The following is a 12208-nucleotide window of genomic DNA, read 5'->3' on the forward strand; positions in this document are numbered from 1 at the left end:
TTTGTGTGTTTAAGGAGGACCTAGCCCAACAAAACACAAGAAAAGCTACTAGTTTTTCATGACAGTTAGTCTACTAAATTTTTACTTAAGAAAAGACAAAATGCAACAAAGCATTTTTTCATAATAAATAAGCTTACATAGTGTGCTTTGTAGGTGGGTATAATAGCTGATAAAACTGCTTTAATAACAAAAAACTAAATATTCTGTCAAAATTGTGACATAGATGGAAAACATTGCATTTTGACGAATGTTTGGCATCAATTACGCTGGGCAGCATTCCGAGCAAGAAAGAAAGAATGCTGCAGTTTTGCCCAAGAGGCCAAGTATCGATAGTGTAAGCAAAATATTAGAAAACTACACAAATTAAGGTTTTTAGTTATAGCGGTCTTATAAATTGCAGTAAACATTCACTTACTAATTAAATTAATTCACACGGTGTCACACGCACATGTGAACAGATGTCACTTGATGACCAAGAACACTCGCTGCCACGTGATGAAGGGCACTAGCCTACATGCAGTGACGTTCAAAGTGTGCAGTGAAGGTAACGTGCATGTGTGTGTCCGTGCATGTGTGTGTGATGCCTGTTTTCTGTATTGACACGTCAACCATCTCAAATGCCCTAATTAACTAGACCTTACGAGAGGAAACAAACTAGCTTTCCCACTGAAAGGAAACTAGAGAGAAAAATGATTTCACCTTTATTAGTAAATTACCCTTCTACATTATCAACAATACCACTATTACCACGAAAAGAGGCTTGGCAATTCAGAAAAGGTACAAAAAGTACAGACTGGCGGCAACGCTGCCTTGAAATTCCTGCATCAGCTTGCCGTGATGTGGATTTTAACTGCATCCCCTAGGCCAACCCAGTTAATTGTCCATCGGTAAAAATGGACTACTAACGTCCTATAATGGAGCCTAAAATTGAATTAAGCAAGTTTCAATAATGTTTACTGAGCCAACGCCGGCCCATATACGAAAACTTATTTTGAAATTCGTGACGTCATACTGACATACCAGAGCTGGGGTTTTGGCACGAAATCTAAAAAAATGGAAACTCTGACCTTCATTTTCTCTTCTAGTAATCTCACAAAAATAATGAGAATATAGTTTAAAAAAAAATACTTGATCAGTTTAAACTGATCTAGCGTTTCTCTTTAGCATCCCTTCAAATTCTAAAACCTCTTCTGAACGGAAGTCAGATAACACAGCTTATTGACATATTCTTAAAATAATAATAATATAATGATATATTATATAATATATAACATAATACAGCATATATAATAACAATAAGAATATAACATAATATTCGAAACCCTTTGATTGGATTAATCATACCACACATTTAAAAAAGCTAGAGCATTACGGATTCCGTGGGGCATTTTACACACTTATGCAAAGCTACTTGAGTGATCGCCAGCAGCAGGTACAACTATAAATCAAGCTTTCAATCCCTAAACAGCAGAGTACCGCAGGGAAGCATCCTAGGGCCTCCACTTTTTAATGCATATATTAATGACGTAGTAAGAATAGATGAAAATACCCAATTTATAGTTTATGCTGACGATACTAGCTTATATTCTTTAGGATCAGATTTATTGGAAATTCAATCCAGAGCAAATAACGTACTCGCGAAACTGAACACCTGGAGTGTGAACAATTCGCTAACCATACATGCGTCAAAAACAAAAGCGATTTTATTTAGAGCTAAAAACAAAGTCAACTTTGATTTAGTGCTTTCTCTTGGTACATCAAAAATTGACGTGGTTCCTGCTGTGAAATGTCTTGGCGTACTCTTTAATGAAAACATGTCCTGGGATTCACAGTCTGATTCTGTTTGTTCCAGCCTTTCTCGCTCGGTTGGTATATTATCGCGCAGACGTTTTCTTTTGCCTGAGAAAGTAAAACTGTTGTATAATTCACTTTTTCTTTCAAAACTGTGCTATTGCTACCTTGTCTGGGGAACCACCACAATTTCCAACATTCAGAGGCTTTCTAGATTACAGAAAAAGGCTGTTCGTTTGATTGTCAATGCTCCGTATGACGCACACACAGGGCCCATCTGTAAAAACCTAAACGTAATACCTGTTGTCGACTTGTACGATTCTTTACTAATGATACGCTACAAACACGGCATTAAAACACACAATCTGTGCTTGAAAGAACTTGCTAATTTGACTGAAAGAATGCACGTTTATGACACACGCAAAATCACTTTTTAGTTTACACCACAGTCCCGTACTAACTATGGCCAACAAATGATCACATATACATTGCCTACTCTTTTAAACAACCAGCATTGTTTTCTGTAATGCTGCTGCTGTTAAGTTTTGATTTTGTGCTGAAAAGTTTCTCCAAGTTTTCATAAATTTTGATGCCGCGCATAAAAGTAAACTATTTCCGCTTTAATGTTAATTTCAACACTTTTAGTTTTATTTTTCAAACATATAGTTTTGGCATTGTAAGCTTGTCGCATACGAACATTTGCTGTTGACCCTGTGAAAGTGCAACTGTAGGGTACAGACCCCGTCAAGCTTCTGGCTTTTAGTCTGTGCCCCCAGCATTTTTGTACATGCTGTAATGTACTGTAATGCTGAAATAAAATGAATGGATGAATGTGAAAAAATTCCGAGACAGATGCTTTCTAAGTCTAGACCCAGTATTAGGCGCATCAAAAATAATTTCAATGTCACTTTAACTGAAACGCAAATGTATTTTTTAACCCTTTAAGGATGAGACGTATAAATACTCAGAAAAAATGTTTCTTTTCTATCTAAATGTGCAAAATACATCAAGAATAAGCATAATCATCAAAAAGCGAAAATATTTTGTGGGAATTTTTTCAGCAATAAGGGAAAACCCCAGACAGGAAACTGGAAGTGGACTTCACCACAAGCCACCTAAGCCTTCGTTTTCAATTTGTACAGACAGCTCTCATCACATGTGAACCATAGGTGTACATTTCATTTGCTTTTATATCACAGCCGGATATCTTGCATCGGCCTGTCTCCTCTGACCTTGCTTTGTTGTTGTGGTTCTTACCCACAATGGGTGATTGGCCAAGAAATGGGTGGATTATTTCAAATTAATATGGAGCATAAATTTCCCAATATCTATGGAATTGGCATGAATAGCGTAGAATTACCTGTTAAAATAAAATTAGGAAAATCATATGGAATTAGTAATAATTAATTGAAAAGTACAAAAAAATTGAACTTAGCAGGGCATTCGTTTCGATTCTGTCAAATGTTTGGACAGCAAAGCAAGCATCCCGGTAGCTGAATCCCAAAGTGGATGCCCCGAAAGAATAGCAGGTTCTGTCAAGTGTAGGCCAATTATTCGAAAAGGTATTTCTAACAATCTTTTTCTTGCCGCAGTAAAGCGGCGACAAGATAGAAGAAAGTGATGTATCGTCTCCTTCTCATTACAAAATGAACAGAGGAAGGAGGGAACCAAACCCGACCTGTGTAAGTAGAAGTTCATGGAGGGAATGCGGCAACGTAATTTGGTGAGAGACCTCAAGCATCTGTGTTACAGGATTCGCTATGCCAGGGAAATGCCAGGTGCTTATAATCTGGAGAAGCAGTAAGATCTGGGTTTGATAAGGCTATTCTAATTGACTGCAACCGAAATCTAGCCGCCGTGATCTGTGCCGTCGCTGGTACAATAGGAAGAACAGGGCCGGAAAGTAATGTCTTTGCAACTGAATCGGCAGTTTCATTAAAAAAACAAACCTTTATGACCAGGTACCCAAATCAAATGAACACGTTGCACATGGGCAGGTACTAGCAAGTTGAAGAGTTTTAGCATGGGTGAATCATTAGTAGCGGTAAGGGAAGAGCATACAGAAAGGGAGTCGGTAAGAATAGCAGCTGTTGTAATCATTTCGTCTAATTTACGTAAAGCTAGAATTACTGCAAAAAACTCAGCCAGAAAAATAGGAACAAAATCAGGCAATCTGAAAAAAAAAAAAAAAAAAAAGACCAGTCAAGTGCAGGACAAAATATTCCAATGCCAGCTTTTTCTTCGCACTGTGATGCATCTATTGCAATGATAATGCTTGTTTCTAGGGTGCATAGGTGGTCTAGCAACATGACGTTTAAGATGCCGTAAGGGAGTAGTTTCACGTGGTTTGGGAAAATGTCATCGAACCTGATCTCCTGGTAATTTGAATGTGTATTATTAGGAAGCACATAGTTAATTTGCACATTTAGTGGTTCAAGTAAAGTTTCCACAAATATAATCTGTGGTGTATGAAACCTAGGCCAATGAACAGGAAAAAATAATTCTGGATCGGAGAGGAAAATTATTTCAGGATGGTTTAATGGTGGTTCATATAGTCTTAAGAAAGTCTGAACGGTCAGAGGGGGAAATCGCCATAAAATGGTTGGGATTCTTGCTTCCAGGTATAATACGGCATTTGCAACCTATTTTGGAAGGCCTAAGCACCGACATAGCGCCTCTCGTTCTAACAAATAGTGGCCGAAGCGTGTATGATGGAACACCTGAATATAAAACACATACAAATTCTAAAACCGGACGAACATGCATATTATATACCATCAAGAGGGATTTTCTTCGCATACCTGTTCTTCGATTACTCAACTTGTGCAAAAGGCCCATTGTACGAGCTCCTTTTGTCGCAATATATTCAATATTCGGCCAGTAGTTAAGATTTCTATTGTAAATAACTCCAAGGTACTTGAGTGACTCTACTTGTGGGATATCTTCGATATGATAGTTAAGCGATACGTATACTGGGTCTTTAACGGGAAAAACAAGGAAAGCACACTTATTAGCATTCAGGTTTAAATGTAAGCTATCCAGCCAGCCAGCCAGCCCTGAAATATGACTGCAAAATTTCATAAAGAGAGTATATGTCACTAGCCATACCAAAAAAAAGCAATGTCATCAGCATAAACGTAGGTACTGACACCTGGGTGAACGGGGATTTTGCTGAGTAAAATATTAAATAATACAGGTGAAAGTACCGATCACTGAGGCACACCTCTTGTTTGCTTGTGTTTACTAGAAGAATAGCCACTTCAAAAACAATAGAATTCCCTGTCTTTTAAAAATTCATGCACCCATACTACAATATAGCCTGGAAAGCAATGGCTCTGTAATCGATTTGTTAAAATTGTATGTTCAATGTTGTCATAGGCTTTACATATATCTAAAGAACTAAAGCCGCATATTGTTTTTTCTGTCTGGAAATGTTAATGCGACTTTCAAGGTCTACCATGCACATGCCATATTGAATAACCAGATCTAAATTTAACTTTACAAGGACTCAACAATTGATTTTCGTCAATAAACTCTATTAATATGCCCGTGAAGCACACAGCGAGTCGCGTGCCACACTTCTTCCTCATCCAGCGCTCCTGCTCTAAACCAACAAATGACGCTTGCTACCTGTCATTCAGTTTGGCCGAAGACATTTAGCCAGAAATTTCGTACTCAATACTGAAACTTGGCAAGAAAAATGTTTTCTTCTGGTACGTTGCCTGCAGGCAACACTCATCAATAAAGGGTTAAAGATTGATATCTCAAAAGTGGTGTTTGCTTTAGAATTTCTGCTAAGCAAGCAGGACTTCACTATTGCTCAGCTTAAACTTTGCAATTGCAACATTTGCGCTAAAGTGACTAATTAAAATAATTAGTGAATATTTTTGATGAGCTACCTGGACATTGCAGTTTGTGGAAAAAGTACGATGTTCCACCTCACCTTTAGGTAATCCAGAGAAGCCGACTAAATTGCGCTATGTGCTCCATGCTATCTGTCAGGGCTGGGCAGTATCAAAGATTAAGATACTATTTGGGTATCTTGTATCTGTATCATGATACAGTTGTCAGTACAGCTATTGGTATTTGTATTTTCAATACATCAGTTGAGATATCCTGTACCTTAAGATACAAGATACACCTACTGCCAGAGTCACTGAAGGCTAGCAAATAACGGCAACTTAAGACGCAGCCATTTAATGCTAGCTCATAACTTTAATAGCCACAATGATCAGAAAGATGACTACTGCACAGATACGGTGCCTTCTAGAATCCCCACACTTTCCAACTGGAATGACTGTAGAGCGCCAGTAGGCCTCTACTGATAAAATACGGAACTGTGCAGTGCTATATAGCATGTCAAAAACAAGAAGAGCGGTGTACCAAAACTATAAGCGATTGTCAGTTGTTAGCAGAGTACATGATTAATCAGCATTAGTTTCAGAACACTTTATTTATTTAATTATTTATTTATTTATAGATACTGTGATGTTTTACAAGATCTTAGCAGGGTGGGAACATACAAGTACATTCATACAAACATACAGTTCAAGCGATCATGCTGACGCTTGAATTCAACATGGCAAAATGACAAAATGCATGAAGATAGGTACAAATAAACTATGTGCGGTTGAGTCATGAATGCAGGTGCGCCTGAAAATATGGCAAGTTCATACCACTTTGTACATTGTGTGTTTCTTTCATGATGGTTTCTGAATATTAAAAATACGAGTTGAGATAAAGTTATCATTTTTGCCAACCAAGCTTTGTAGCAGTGACAGTCATCATAAGTTAAACAATAATTGACCATATATTAATAATCAGAAGTTTTATACTGCATAACTAAGTATTTCCCTAATGGGGCACGTTGTAATTGTGCAATAAACTTTGTGCATAGCACCAGTTTCATTAAATAACGACTGAAATTATATAATCAAATGCACCACTATTGCAGTTAATATTTTTTTCGTACTTTCTCCACTGTGAAGAATCATATTTACTAAAACAGCGATGCATGTCGTGGCAAATTTTAATACTGCACATTTTATGAACACAGCTCGAGTCATTGCTAAATAGTGGCACAGGTGCCTGTAATTTAATTCAAAGCAGCCCCCAAAAGTATGGGATAAACCCGATAAACTTTTTGTTGCATTTCTTCTGCTCTCTGCTATTTTGTGGTCGCAACTGCGGCAGATAAAGAGCGTATCATATGTGCAATGAAGGCAGGTGTCGCTACACACTGCAAAGGTGTTTAAAGTTATACCAGCCAAGCAATTTCTTAAAAAGAAAAAAGAATGGCATCACAATTTGTAAGCATAACTTGTACTGCAATTGTTGTGCTCTGTCAAATTGCCACAATATCCCAGCCTTCACATGCATAGCAGCTTTATTGTGCACACAATGAGGCTGCCACCAGAATACACCAATGTTAGGTGCAAGTAGAACCCTCATCGTAGCTGTGCTATATACTAGATGACAAAGTATTTTTAATAATTCAGAAAATTTTATTATTTCCACAGTCTACTGTAACACAAATCTAACTATTTTCATGAAGGAGTAATTGTGAATTCTGTGTTATAGAGATTTTCAAAGTAAATGACAATTCCACACGTAGCACAGCACATGAGCAGACAGCGACCTTCTAAAATCTTGACTCACCATAGATACCAGGAACAAGTCACAAGATGAAACAGAAGTCATGTACTGTGGGTTCTTGTGTCGCAGTTGGTCCAGGTAAACCATAGCCAGCATCATGGAGCATGGAGTGATACAGGCCCTCCTAGAGCAATGAACACAACGCACTGTAGATACTCTTCAATTGCAGATTTCCTCTCCCCACACATAGGGAGAAGATGGTTCCCCACAATTTCCACCACTGTGACACTGCAGTTGAAGAGTGCACTATGGAGCAACCATTAACTGATAGCATATGACACAGTCTGCTTGCACAGCATTTCAAATTTGTGTCATGCTATTGTTCTCTAGAAACTTACTGCAGCAGCCACGATTACCTTGCCTACTTCCAGCAGTAGACAGCATGTGCACAATTTCACTACAAAATGTAAAAATCAGACAGCATGTGTCCATCATCAACACGGTACCGAGATAACTAAGGCGTAATGGTTCAGAAAGTGAACCGTTACGAGATTGCACTACTTCGCGTTAGATAAGGACCGAATATGCCTGCCAAAATCTGCTTGTGCATCAAAAGGCAGCCGCTTGTTCACAGTGCCCATATTTGAAGAGGTCTTCGTAAAGATTGATGCAATCTTTGTCACATCAAAGCGTTGTCACGTTCACAGCATCCTTTTTTTTTTTTTTTAGTTCTGCGAGCTCTCTTTTTTGTTAGAAAAAAGGTTCGTACGAATCCTAGATTGCTTTAACCCTACAAAGCCCGAACACCATTTCAAGAAAATTAAAATAACTTGTTCACTATTATTTCTTGTCATGGAGAGTACAGTGGTATGAAGAAAACAGTGAAATGATACTTAATTAAAAACTAAATAGAATGGTAGTCATTTAGTTAATATTTTGGTGAACTACCTACAACTGAAAACATGCTCTTGCATATAAAAAAATGCTAGTATGGGCTCTACGTTATGTTTCCAGCACTTAAGTCACAGATTTTAGTCATCAAATTCAGCGTATCAAAAATGATATGTTGGGCTTTGTGAGCTTAAATGCTGTTATTGGTCATTGCTCAACGTTCTCCACAACTTTTTCATTGGCAACTGATCAATCAGGCAAGTTAACCAAGTTAGCTAATCATATTTGTGCATATGAAGAAATACTCACAGTGAGAGCCATCAACAATCCCTAGCATCAACATATACTGCGAACGCTGTTTGCAGTGGCCTCTGTTATTATTTTTAATTCTTGGTGACATTCAGGTGGGATAGCAGCATACCGCAGAAAAACAGTGAAGTTGATTACTTCGTCATTCCATGTTTGCAAGTATTTCACATTGCTTGCCAAGTAAAAAAAAACTTTATTTTTGAAAATAATAAAGGGATAAAAGTGTTCACTGGGCTTTCTAGTCTGCGTCGCTGACCAATAGTTTGCACAAGCTCAATTATTTGGTCTTATTCACAGCTCTGATACAGGTTCCATAAAGCCAACGTAAAATGGCGACCAATATTTTGGATGTCAAATGATGGTGTATTAAAATTTTCCGATTCGATTTGCACCAAGTGCATTGTGAACATCGTTGCCGTGAATGCGATTTCATGTTTTCACTGAACTTAGACAACCACCATTAGGCCGCTGAGGTTGACTAAAACTGAAACTTTATATCCTTGAATCCTTGGCTTGTGTTCTGCGTTGGCAAAAGACTGATATTGCGTGATGCGCTGGTGTGGGAAATAGTGTAGCCAGGGTAAAAGTTTGAGTGACAATTACGGCTGCCATTGGCTATTTGTGGCCAAGAAGTTTCACGAAAGCAAGCAGGTGGTTCGTTGGCGTGCTGTACTACGCATTAGCCCGGTAACTGGACATGGTGAATGTGTGAAATGGGTTTGGAACATTAAAATTGTGGTGTTTGACCATTCATCAACGCAGATTTACCGATAGCATGCACAAACGAACATTAAAGTGTATAACGAAACTGATGAGCTACACATTGAACAGAGCGTGACTTTTGATTCAGCTAAGAGCACAGCTTTCCTTGCCTACTGTCCCATAAAAAGAGCACCAGTTCAAATCATCCTTAGTTGGCCCGCATAGTTCTCCAAACGCACAAGGCTTATACAAAACATTTGTAATGCATTGTATAGCGCAAAACAACTTTAATTTCCATGCACCCAAGTTACAATGCGCCACCGAAGACACCCACACTCCAAAGAAGCCAACGCTGAAATGTATTGCTTAGGCTTGCTTTCCAGGGCTAAACACTAGCCAACACACGATTATGGCTGTGTGGTTACTACTGAACACACACACACATCACACTAAATTTGTCAACTTCTTACGAAATTAGTATTCTGGCGTAGGCTTGTGCAGCTCGATCGTTTGGTGCAAGATAGCATAGCATTTCCATCCTTAGAAATTTATTTACACATATAGGGTGTTTGCACAAAAAAAAAAAAAATCTAACATATCGACTTGCACAAGTTGGGTGTATAAATATGAACACACAAATGCGCATGTCTGCCCATCCTTCACATCCAGTCCATGCTGTTACCAATTTAATAATGTAAATAATAAGCTACTTGTAGCTGCAATGTCACTGGTGTTTAATAAAGGGGGCTCAAGTATAAGTGATGACATCATTTGTGGCCTCATTAGTACTAGAATAGTCGAGAAGCTATGGCAACATACCTTGACACCGATGCTGCATAGTGCATGTCGAGAACTTTAAGACCATCATTTGGCAGGACCTTTGAAAACATCTCAACAGAGATTCCTGAAACATGCAAAAGTAATGTTACTTCACAAACCTGCTGCTTCGTTACTAGAACTGCCTTGCTCATCAACGAATGACACATAGTAGTCATACTAGGAAAAGATGAAATGCTCTGGCCTCAACCGAAAAATGAGGGGGGGGGGGGGGTTAAATACACGTAATTAACGACGTGAAGAGGTCACAGCAGTGAGTTTTAGAAATTGCGGACAATATGGGCCAAGCATAAGAAAGAAGTCAAGCAAGGTTTCGGTTCTGCGTACAGCGTTGTATACACTTTTCCACACGCTAAGTCCATTGCGTCCGTTGTTTCTAAAGCTTAGTTGGAAACTACGCGCAACACTACAATGCAGTGTGCAGCGCTCCAGGGAGCGAAGTTTCGGCAAGACATCACAGGCGTGTTATGCATGCAACATAGAAATGGCAATAACCTTGTTACTTAAGCAACAATGAAGAAAGTGATCGCTGCGAAGCGGTGTGCATCACAGGGTACAAGTAAGATTCCTGTATGTAGAGGTTTTAGGCACGGGTGGGCCATGGCGAGCGTAGAAACAGGTAAGCTAACGTGCAACACGAAGTGTGCGTCTCTTCACCTGTCAGCGCCAAGGAAGGTCGGTCCGTCGTCGGCAGTTTTCCATAGTAGAGTGTCTTCCTGATCCGGTCACCGAGTTCCACATGGTCGCCAAATATCTAGCAGGCGAAAGAATACGCGAATGAACATATCGGAACTGGCAGAGCAGACTTGTCGCCCACCTTGTTAACAGACACAGCTGCACGCTTTTACGCTAACTGCCTCGCCGTAGAAGACACCTCTTTCGCTTCCGTGGACCGTGAAGTGCTTGTTTGGCGCGGGAATGACGCATCGCGGGTGCGTCAACGGCGTTCTAATATGGTATTCGCAGCGAAAGCTATGCACGACACACAAATGTAATTAACATAGCGTAATCATTTTAAATAGGTCATTTTACCACTACTACGTCAAAATCCCAGTGGAGCACAGAACACGATCCAGCCCGACATAAAGAAAACTAAAATCTGAAGGCCGTTCCACACAAGACCGCAGGTGCATCGTCAGGTTACCTGGTAAACGACGCAATATTATGTTTTCCCGTTGAAGAAGGTCATGAAACGGGCACCTTGTTACACTTCTATCCCTGAAGTCAAAATTATTTACTATTTTTTAAGGTACACTGCTTAAATAATCATTAAAGTATGTTGGAACACCGCTGCACGCGACAGACACCACAGGGCGCTGGGTTGTTCCTTACTTGTAAATCGGGGCCTAAAAGCAGATCCTCCTGGTCGTTGTCAAACGAAATAGCGCGGAATAAGTTCATTTTCACGAGATGATCACCAGCGTCGAAAGCATTTAATGTTTTCCAGGGAACCACGAACGTTTCCGAATGTCACTGCCGCAGCCAATCTTCACGCTCGCGGTCCCGCCTGGTCGCGCTCACGAGCCTTGCTCGCGTGACGTTATGATGTCTGAACAATGTGGGTGACGGCGCTAGCTGCAGGTTGCAGATACTTTATAAGAATAAATATACTTTTAAAAAAGTGTTACATTTTACTTCTTAAGTATCACAAAAGCTAATTTGCTTTAATATAAAATACTTACTACATTTCTTTTAAGGTTCTTTTGAGTCCTTGTTTACGCTATTAAATGCATATGGTTCAAGCTAGTTCAAGCCATAAAATATTTATTGAAAGTTAGTGGTATTGTTCAAGCAGTTTGAGGCAGGCATTACGGGTTATAATGATCCTGAGGAGGTTTATCGGGGTTTTATTTAATGTGGCACGAACATGGTGCTTCAACGCTGTTTTGTATACATCGAATAAAGCATTATTTACGACTTTTGTCGTTTGTACCCCGTCACAATATTCATCTCGTCTTATCCGCTACAGGGAATTACCGTGAAAATAGCGCACCTACAAGCATTCGGTTTCGCTGTTATCACACCTTTATTGTATTTAAACATTTGTGACAGAATAAACATTTGCTGGCGGTTTTGCGGCATG

The 12208-nt window shown here is 39.3% G+C and overlaps 1 protein-coding gene across 3 annotated transcripts in view; it reads right to left on the reverse strand.

Annotated features, from left to right (window-relative positions):
• The window catches only part of LOC142566113 (protein CNPPD1), a 32226-nt gene extending 20570 nt beyond the window's left edge, over window positions 1–11656 (reverse strand). For 2 of the 3 annotated variants that reach the window (XM_075676905.1, XM_075676907.1), the window contains exons 1-4: window positions 11458–11656; window positions 10783–10879; window positions 10108–10192; window positions 7450–7570 (exon numbers count right to left, since the gene is read on the reverse strand). In XM_075676905.1, the coding sequence (XP_075533020.1) occupies window positions 7450–7570; window positions 10108–10192; window positions 10783–10879; window positions 11458–11526 (372 nt within the window). In that variant the 5' untranslated portion in view covers window positions 11527–11656. The remainder of the gene's footprint in view (window positions 1–7449; window positions 7571–10107; window positions 10193–10782; window positions 10880–11457) is intronic. The other variant, XM_075676906.1, reaches the window with a different exon arrangement.
• Between the last annotated feature and the right edge of the window lie 552 nt (window positions 11657–12208).

This window comes from Dermacentor variabilis, unplaced genomic scaffold (assembly GCF_050947875.1).
Source record: "Dermacentor variabilis isolate Ectoservices unplaced genomic scaffold, ASM5094787v1 scaffold_12, whole genome shotgun sequence".
NCBI classification, from domain to species: Eukaryota; Metazoa; Arthropoda; class Arachnida; order Ixodida; family Ixodidae; genus Dermacentor; species Dermacentor variabilis.